Genomic DNA, 9,987 nt, shown 5'->3' on the forward strand with positions numbered 1-9,987 from the left:
TTCCTCTTATTGACTGGGACTCCCTTAGAGCCACGGGCTCGGATGGAGAGCAATTTGTTAGATGTGTCCCGGAGGGCATTTTGAGACAGTATGCTGACAATCCAGCCAGAGAGGAGGCCATACTCAACTTGATATTAGGGAATGAGCCAGGACAGGTGATCTATGTATCGGTAGGAGAACATTTCGGGCTTAGTGACCATAACTCCATAAGATTTCGAGTAGTCATGGACAAGGACAAGAGTGGTCCTTGGGTGAGGGTGTTTAATTGGGCAATTACATCCAAATTAGACAAAAACTGGGGAATGTGGATTGGGAGCAGTTATTTAAGGGCAAATCTACGTCTGGCAAATCTAGCTTTTAAAGACCAGTTGATTAAAGTGCAGGACATGCATGACCCGGAAAACTGAAGGATAGCAACAGCAGGATCCAGGAACCATGGATAACAAGTGAAATTGTAAACTTAGTCAGAAGGAAAAAGGAAGCATACAATAGGTCTAGGCAGCTACAAACTGATGAAGCCCTTGAGGAGTATAGAGAAATTAGAAAGGAACTTAAACGCAGAATTAGGAAGGCTAAAAGGGGCCATGAAATGTCTTTAGCAAACAGGGTCAAGGAGAATCCCAAGGCTTTTTATGCATTGATTAGAAGAAAGAAGGTAGCAAGTAGGCCCCCTCAAGGACAAAGGAGGAAAGTTATGCGTGGAGCCACAGGAAGTGGGAGAGATCCTTAATGAATACTTTGTATCAGTATTCACCAAGGCGAAGAACATGATTAATGTTCAGGTCAGGGATGAGTGTGTGAATACTCCAGAGAATGTCAATATATTAAAGGAGGAAGTTTTGGATATTCTAAATTGCATTAAGGTAGACAAGACCCCAGGGCCAGATGGGATCTATCCCAGGTTATGGAAGAAGCAAGGGAAGAAATAGTTGGGGTATTAGCAGATATCTTCACATTCTCTTTGACCAAGGCGAGGTTCCAGAGGACTGGAGATTAGCCAATGTTGTTCCCTTGTTTAAGAAAGAAAGCAGGGATAATTCAGGAAATTATAGGCTGGTGAGCCTGATGTCTGTGATGGGGAAGCTCTTGGAGAAGATACTGAGAGACAGGATATATGCACATTTGGAAGAAAATGGACTAATTAGTGACAGGCAGCATGGTTTTGTACAGGGAAGATCATGTCTCACCAACCTGATTGAATTTTTTGAAGAGGTGACAAAGATAATTGGTGAGTGAAAGGCTGTGGAAGTAGTTTTTATGGACTTTCACAAGGCATTTGATAAAGTCCCACATGGCAGATTGGTACAAAAACTAAAATCACATGGGATTCAGGGTGGGCTGGCTAGATGGATACAAAACTGGCTTGGTCATAGGAGACAGAGGTAGTGGTGGAAGAGTGTTTTTCAGAATGGAGACTGGTAGCTAGTGGTGTTCCACAGGGATTAGTCTTGGGTCCTCTGTTGTTTGTAGTATATACAGATGATCTGGAGGAAAATGTGGATGGTCTGATTAGTAAGTTTGCAGATGACACGAAGATTGGTGGAGTTGCTAATAGTGCCGATGACTGTGAAAGGATACAACAGGATATAGATAGATTGGAGACTTGGGCACAGAAATGGTAGATGGAGATTAATCCAGACAAATGTAAGGTGATGCATTTTGGAGGATCAAATCTAGGTGTGAATTACAATGTAAATGGCAGCATCCTTAGGAATATTAATATTCAGTTGGATCTAGGTGTACAGGTCCACAGTTCCCTAAAAGTGGCAACACAAGTGGTCAAAGTGATTAAGAAGACATATGGCATGCTTGCTTTCATCGACCAGGGCATGGAGTACGAGAGTTGGCAAAACATGTTGCAGCTATATAAAACCCGTGTTAGGCTGCATTTGGAGTATTGTGCGCAGTTTTGGTCACCACACATGGACATGGAAGCTATGGAGAGAGTGCAGAGAAGGTTCACCACGATGTTGGCTGATCTCCAGGGCATTGGCTATGAGAAAAGATTAAAAAGACTAGGATTGTTTTCACTGGAAAAACGGCGGCTGAGAGGAGACCTGATAGAAGTCTTCAAAATATGAGAGGCATAGATAGGGTGGATAGTCAGAGGCTTTTTCCCAGGGTTGAAGTTTCAATTACAAGGGGACACAGGTTGAAGGTGAGTGGGCAAAAGTTTAAGGGAGATGTGCGAGGGAGGTTTTTCATGCAGAGAGTGGTAGGAGCCTGGAATGCACTGCCAGAGGTGGTGGAAGCAGGCATGTTGGCGACATTTAAAAGGTATCTGGATGGTTACATGAATAGTGGGGGGAATAGAGGGATATGGACCGAATAAGGGCAGAAGGTTTGCTTTTTAGTTTAGTCAGGACATAACGATCAGCACAGGCTTGGAGGGCTGAAGGGCCTGTTCCTGTGCCACACTTCTCTTTTGTTCTTTTTTCTTTTGACTTTATTTTGCATTCTTTTTTTGAACTCCAGCAGTTGCTAAGGCGCTAAGCTCTAGAATTCCCTTGCCAGAATTCTGTCTTTCTATTTAGTATTCCTTAAAAACCATCTCTTTGGCCAGGATTTCAAACACCTGTCTAAAATCTCAAAACCTGGTCCGACGTTAAATTTTGTTGGGAGCACTCCTGGGACCTGCCTCTTTTAAAAGGAAACAAGAACTTAAAAGTTGTTTTACTATGTGGAAGGTGTTATATAATTGCAAGTTTTCACTTTTGTGAAATTGATGATTAACAGCAGTCGAGGTGGGGATCAGTCATGACTTAAAGTCATCAACAACCAAGTTGTTTTAGCTGGTGCCACAGGTGAGAAAGCGAATCACTAACAAGGCAATAAGTATCAATATCACACACTACCTTTTTCTACGTGATGAGCAAAAAATCAAAAAAAAAGGCAATTCACAATTTAAGGAATAAAACCACATTTCTCTATTTAGGATCGTTTCACAGTCACAATTTTTGCCTGTCCTTAAAGTCCAGTTTTCAGACCTGCTCTTACACAATTACGCTATACTTCCCAAATACAATGCAAGGAAGATACACAGTAATGGTTTGTAAACTTACCAGTGTTTTTAGCTGTGAAATACTCTTGTGATAATCATTTGAATCACTGGAAGGAATCAGAAAAGATTAATTTCAATATTATTACCTCACTTCAATCGATTGTTGAATGGGAAAGCCATTAGATTACCCAATGCAGCTTTACAATCCAACAACAAAGGCAAGTTTTAGCCAATTAGAGGAAAGGATATACAGCAATTCTGGAATGATATTCTCTCATCGCCCTACCCTCCTTCCATATAAAAAGCAAAATGTTACTTATCAATAGAAAGCAGTAAAGTAACAGTGTTAGCCAAATAACACAGCACCACAGGCAAATGAGATGTGACTTTATAGAAGATAAGCTCTGGGTCATTAAGGAGGAAATGAGAATTTCCTCCAAATGGAAGCAGAGTCAGAATGATAATCAACCTACCTCTGCACAGCTACAACTGCGCCGTTGGAATGTTAAATTTTCGAACAGATTATGAAGCTAGCATTTTTAAACTGTCCCCTATTAAATGAAGTCAAGTGACTTCCTTCAGCCTTGCATCTGCACACACCCTCCAGTCAGCAATGCCACTTTATTTTGCACTCTTTTATCCCTCCACTCCATGTTAGTCATTCCTTCAATCATTCCCTACTTATGCATTGCTGTCTTTCTACCTTCGTCCCTGCCTTCAAAAGTACAATAAAGACCTTTCCCTTTGAAGGGATTTTTTCTTCATCCTAACATTCCTCCCTTGCCCCTTCTCCACTTAGACAATTATCCACTGCTATCCAAAGCACTCATAAGACCTCACTGTACACAATAAACATTGTAGAACTGTAAGCTATTGAAATTCTGCTTTACTTAGTGTAGTTGTGCTTTTATTTAAATTCAAAACTATTGGCAAAGTAAAACTCAAGACTGTGTCTTTTTATTAAAATGTTCATCTCCACATCTTGTCATGTACAGTGAGTACATTCACTGTCAGGATGATGCCTCTGACAACTGTATGTATGTGCATAGGTATTTTTAAATTAACCTGTTCAGGCACACCTTTCGAGCAGGTAGGACTTGAACATGGGCCTTCTGGTTCAGAGGTAGTGTCATTACCACTACATAACAAGGGCAGATTGATTCGATTGGAGCAGTGTGGACCAGTGCTGTTGTGGTGTGCACCTACATGTTAGAAGGACAATTTGGTTCGGTTGTGAGTTAATTACACACACCCACTCCTTGAGCCTAGGGTTGAACATACTGGCCAAGGTCATACCCAGGTAAGGAACTATCAGGCTAAAAGGCAACACGAGTTTACACCAAATGAGTTCGCGGTCTGAGGAAAGGAGGACAGAACGAGAAGACAATGGGCAGCACATTAAAAATAAAATTTAAACATCGGAGGCAATTCTATTCTTCGACCACATAAACCAGGATAAGGAGCTGCAAGAAAATCACAGCCACAGAAATAGCCCATGTAACAGGTTACATGGTTCAGACAGGTTAGCAAGGCAGTGCCTATTGTTGCAGAGCATGTGATTATCATTCTCTTGATTCTGAGATTATCAATTTCTTATGCATTTGGATTTGTGTGATGCATTTTAATTGGATGCAACCTGTTGCTTATTTTCCATACCAGAAAGTCAATTACCCTGATGTCCCCTGCTGATAATTTCAAAGTACTTGTCATTTCAATTCCTATTTCTCCTTTTGATCCTTTTTCTCAGATCAGTGGTTTGGTGGAGATCTTATTTGGCTAAGATAACAAGGTGTAGAGCTGGATGAACACAGCACGCCAAGCAGCAGGAAGGAGGAGCAGGAGGGCTGGCGTTTCGGGCCTAGACCCTTCTTCAGAAATCTTATTTGGCTGTTTGCTTGAAATCGTAGAATCCCTACAGTGTGGAAACAGGCCATTCGGCCCACCAAGTCCACACCACCCATCCAAAGAGCATCCCACCCAGACCCATTCTCCCACGCTTTACCCTATACCTTGGCATTTTCCATATCTAATCCACCTAATTACACACCCTTGGACACTATGGGCAATTTAGCATAGCCAACCCACCTAACCTGCACATCTTTGGACTGTGGAAACCAGAGCTCCCAGAGGAAACCCATGCAGACATAGGGAGAATTTACAAACTCCACACAGACAGTCGCACGAGGGTGGAATTGAACCCGGGTCCCTGGCGCTTTGAGGCAGCAGTGCTAACCATTGAGCCACAGTGCTGCCCAAATCTTATTGCAAAGATAGGAAGACAGATAATAAAGGTTGAATAATCAGTCATGGTTAGTTAACAGCTATGTCCTGCTTCTCTGTAAATACTATTCGACCATTCAGGCAGATATGATATCTACGTTCATGGCACAAGACCTTCAATGAGACTGACAGTCATTATGCAATTCAATATGTTCACAATTCAGTGACCTCTGGATTTGACAATGTTCTTATGGTTGGTTTCCTATCCCTGTCCTAATGACCCACCACACACATGCCCACTGATTTAGTGGCTCAGAGCCCAGCAACTCCTCAGTTTTAAAATCACCATCCATCTTTTCAAATCCTTCCAGGGCCTTGGCCCTCCTTGCCTCTCTATTCTCCTCCAATCCTACCACCCTCTGGCATCAGTGTGTCCCTCTATTTCTGCCTTATTGCGCACCTCCATAGCTCATCATTCCAGCAGTTACTAAAGCCCTAAGCTCTAGAATTCCCTTGTCAAAACTGTCACACTCTCTCTCTAATGCTCCATTTTAACTACCTCTCTGACCAAGATTTCAATCATCTAATATCTCCAAATATGGCTCAGCATTAAACTTTGTTTGACAGCACTCCTGTGAAGTGCCTTGAACACAAGAACTTGGGATGTTTTACGCTGTTAAAGATGCTCTGTTAATAGTAAGTTGTTGTTGAGGTGTATGACTTTCTAAAAATTCACTCATGGGATGTGGATGGCACTGTCATTTATTGCTTATCCCTAATTCCAAGGATCATTTAGGAACATGCCAAGATTAAGAATCATTGTGGGAGCTCATGGACAGAGCTTTGGCAGTTGGAGCTGGTTGATGTGGATACAGCATTGGATGGTGAATACAAATCCTTTCCCATGCTCTGACAGTTGCTGGATGCTGAGGTAGCAGACCATTCAGCAGATGCCACAGCGAGATCAGCCGGGCCAGGCACTGCCTCGTTTTCTGACCCAACCCAAACAGGAGAACCTGCATTCAGAGAAGATGAGGGCAGCACCACAGGAGAATAGCTGGTACGTCCTGACAACTTTGCCTGAAACGTCTGTGAAAAGAACAAAAATGAAGTAAATCAATCACAATGGAGACAAAAATGGAAAGAACAGTCAATCCAGACCTGGTGCAAGGGAACTGAGGGATGATGAGGAGGATATCTTTTATGAATTTATTGAAGCATGAAGGATTTTTTGGGGACTTGACAAGAGGTTATTCCCACTTGTGGAAGAACTTAATACCAGAGAGCATAATCTCAGAGTAAGAGGTCATCCGTTTGAGACAGAGATGAATAGAAATATATTCTGTGGGAGCAGTGAATCTGTTGAATTCTTTATCACAGAGAGCAGTCAACACAAGGTCATTAAGAATATTCAAACTGGGATGGATTGATTTTTAAAACAGAAAGGAAATCAAGGGTTATGGTGATAAGGCAGGAACATGGAGGTGAAGACTATTAAATCAGCCATGATTTAATTGAATGCTGAAGCAAGCTCGATAGGACCAATAGATGACTTCAGTTCCCATGTCTTACAATCTTAACGAAAGCTCATTTCCAAAGCAACGCAAACAACAAAATAGATGGTGACCATGTGGTAAAGGATCACCTTTTAAGAAATATTACTCATGGTACATGGCAGCAGCATTTAGTACACATTCCTGATTGCCTTCAGGAACTGGTAGTGAACCATGCTCTGGAATGGAATGGAGGAACTTGCCGAGCAATTTCAGGTGGCGGTTAAATATCAGCCACATTTAGGCAGCAAGATCTTTCCTGAAAGAACATTAGTGAATGAGATGGGTTTTTATGACAAACTGGCAATAATCAGTGATGCTGCTTCTTCATTACATATTCATTTAATTTATTCATTTTTCCTTTCCCAGTGATAGGATTTGAACTCATGTCTCCAGCTCATCAGCCTGGCCCTCTCGATTGCAGGCCTAGTAACATAATCACTACATTGCTGTGCTCAAACATATTGAACCCTTTAGGCTTATCACATATAAACGGAGAGGGAAATGTTTGCATTGATTCATACCAGACCATAGAAACACCTACAAGAGGTGTCAAGGACACAATGCAAGGAATATATCTAGCAACAATGTCTACTTTCTTTCTCTTTGGCAGTCATGAAATAAACCATTCCCTAACATAGAAGATAACCTCAACAACCTATTCCTTAGTGTATGTTCTTTTCTTGGAAATGTATCTCAAAGAAGAGCCCAAAGTAGGTACAATCACACCTGCCTCCAAATTCTTCCTTTCATGAGCATCTTCTGAAACTAAAGTCAGCACTCTTACACTGTGCATTGTACACATACACTGGAGATTGCAGAAAGCAGAGCAAGTGTACAAATCCAACAAGATGCCACACTGAGACTTCTGCTATACAATATAATAGAAAGCAAAACACTAACAGCCCTTTACAAACAAAAAGCAAAGGGGAGCAGATATTGGAAATCTGCTACTAAAACAAAATATCCTGGAAATCGTAGAATCCCATCAGTGTGGAATCAGGCCATTCAGTCCATCGAGGCAAAAGAACATCTCACACAGACCCAACCTCCTGCCCTATAACCCTTCATTTCCCATGGCTAATCCACCTAGCCTGCATATCCCAGGACACTATGAACAATTTAGCATGGCCAATCCACCTAACCTACACAACTTTGGACTGTGGGATGAAACCGAAGCACCCAGTGGAAACCCATGCAGAGGATGGGGAGAATGTGCGACCTCCCCCTAGACAGTTGCCTGAGGGTGGAACTGAACCCGGGTCCCTGATGTTGTGAGGCAGCAGTGCTAACCACTGGGCCACCGTCCTAAAATATGCAACCCTCAAAGAGGATTTGTTTAGCTTCTCTAAGAGAGTCTAAAGAATTCTCTTCCTCAGGAGGCACTGTCAGAAGTCGCACGACACCAGGTTATAGTCCAACAGATGAAGGAGCAGTGCTCAAAAGGCTGTGTTTTCAAATAAACCTGTTGGACTATAACCTGGTGTCGTGTGACCCCGACTTTGTCCATCCCAGTCCGACACTGGTACCTCCACATCAGAAGGCACTGGAGGCTGGATCACTGAATTTGTCAAAGCTGAATGTACAGTGGATAGAGTTTTAATAAACAAGGGAATATTGGTTGGGTGGTGTAGTATTGGCAGACAGGAGACAGAGAGGAGACCATAACAACATCAGTCATGGTCTTTTGGAATGGCGCAGCAGGCTTGATGGGTTTAAATGGCTTTACAGCTGTTCCTACATTGGCACAACAGCTCAGTGGTCAGCACTGCTGCCTCACAGTGCCAGAGACCTGGGTTCGATTCCAGCCTCGGGTAACTGTCTGTCTGGAGTTTTCACATTCTCCCTGTGTCTGCATGAGTTTCATCCCATAGTCCAAAGATGTGCAGGTTAGGTGGACTGGCCATGCTAAATTGCCTGTAGTGTCAGGGATATGCAGGCTTAGGTGGGTTAGCCATGGGAAATGAAGGGTTACAGGGATAAGGTAGTGGGGTGGGTCTGGATGGGCTGCTCTTTGGAGTGTCAATGTGGACTGAATGGCCTGCTTCCACACTTGCAGGGAGTCTATGTCCAGCAGCATCTGTGCAAATAACAAGTTAGTGTTCAGGTGGAGGGTGCCCACCTGAAAGGTTAACTCGCCCTTTACCCTGCTGGCAGCTCTTTATAACCAACAAATGCCCTGTTCAAGCTCAGGACGGCGGGCTGCAATTCATTCAGAGAGTCAGGAAAATCCTGCTCGCTCAATCAGAGCGGAACTGAAAATGTTTAAAAGCGCCTCTAGACGGCATTGCTGCAGGACAAGGTGTGGCTCGCCGGATCCCAGTGCTCTGGTCGCCAAAGCGTTCAAAGCCGATGTTGTTGCGGCTGCGGAAACTTCGGAGCCAGCTGTTGGAAGCCTTAAAGTGCGGGATGCCCAGCTCTTTGGCGAAGTGCAGCGCTGCTTTCAGAATGACGGGCCTATTTATTGACCGCTAGCCCCTGGGCTCGGACTTGCTGCAACCAGCGGTACAGAACCAGGCTGAGGTAACCATGCGAACACACAACCTTTTCCGAGCCGTGTCCCGGTTGCCTTCGTAGGTTTGCAGGATTTCCGCTGACTCTGGCTCTTGCTTTCGCTTTGGGGAATCAGCTCTACTTTCTGCTTCAAGGAGAACTCGTTCCTGACCATCACCGATAATTTAGAGGTTGCACAGAGGCAGAGAGAGGTTTATCTGCAATCTCCAAAAGGAAGAAACGTACACATGGCTATTTCACACAAGAGTGCTGCTGAGGCCTGGATTTATCAAGGAAATGTACTCAGCAGTAGCTTATTGGCTGTTCAAAAATCATGTGCCTCCCCCCCGCAGTATGTTAAGCATTTTGATGAATTAATGTCCACTGTAACATATTCCGGTGACAGGCTTAGAATGCTCGGTTGCCATAGCATCCAAACTGAAACACTGACTTTACCTGAATCGAGGAATTAAAAGGCATAACCGCCTATAAGGCACCAGTGTTTTGTTTGTTATCAAAGGAAGGCTTGCTCTACCATCAGTGTTGTGTTTTACATATAAATTTTTTAAATCCTTAAATGATGCCCGCCTTTTGGGGTGGGTGCGGAGAGACTAGCAGACTACGAGGGGAAACAGAAAACTTTAATATTTAGCCCTCCTTTCAATCCTCGCAATGTCCTCTGCTGCTCGGAACAATTTCCTGGGCTAGGACAAATTGTGA

General features: G+C 43.3%; 1 protein-coding gene across 2 annotated transcripts in view; it reads right to left on the reverse strand.

Annotated features, from left to right (window-relative positions):
• The window catches only part of LOC125484442, a 21,256-nt gene extending 11,469 nt beyond the window's left edge, over positions 1-9,787 (reverse strand). Inside the window, exons 1-3 of one of the 2 annotated variants that reach the window (XM_048603224.1) lie at positions 9,319-9,578; positions 6,238-6,310; positions 3,063-3,108 (exon numbers count right to left, since the gene is read on the reverse strand). In XM_048603224.1, the coding sequence (XP_048459181.1) occupies positions 3,063-3,108; positions 6,238-6,310; positions 9,319-9,442 (243 nt within the window). In that variant the 5' untranslated portion in view covers positions 9,443-9,578. Of the gene's footprint in view, positions 1-3,062; positions 3,109-5,183; positions 6,311-8,896 lie in introns of those variants that run through there. The other variant, XR_007263274.1, reaches the window with a different exon arrangement.
• Positions 9,788-9,987: the final 200 nt, after the last annotated feature.

This window comes from Rhincodon typus, chromosome 11, assembly GCF_021869965.1.
Source record: "Rhincodon typus isolate 14 chromosome 11, sRhiTyp1.1, whole genome shotgun sequence".
Taxonomy (NCBI): Eukaryota; Metazoa; Chordata; class Chondrichthyes; order Orectolobiformes; family Rhincodontidae; genus Rhincodon; species Rhincodon typus.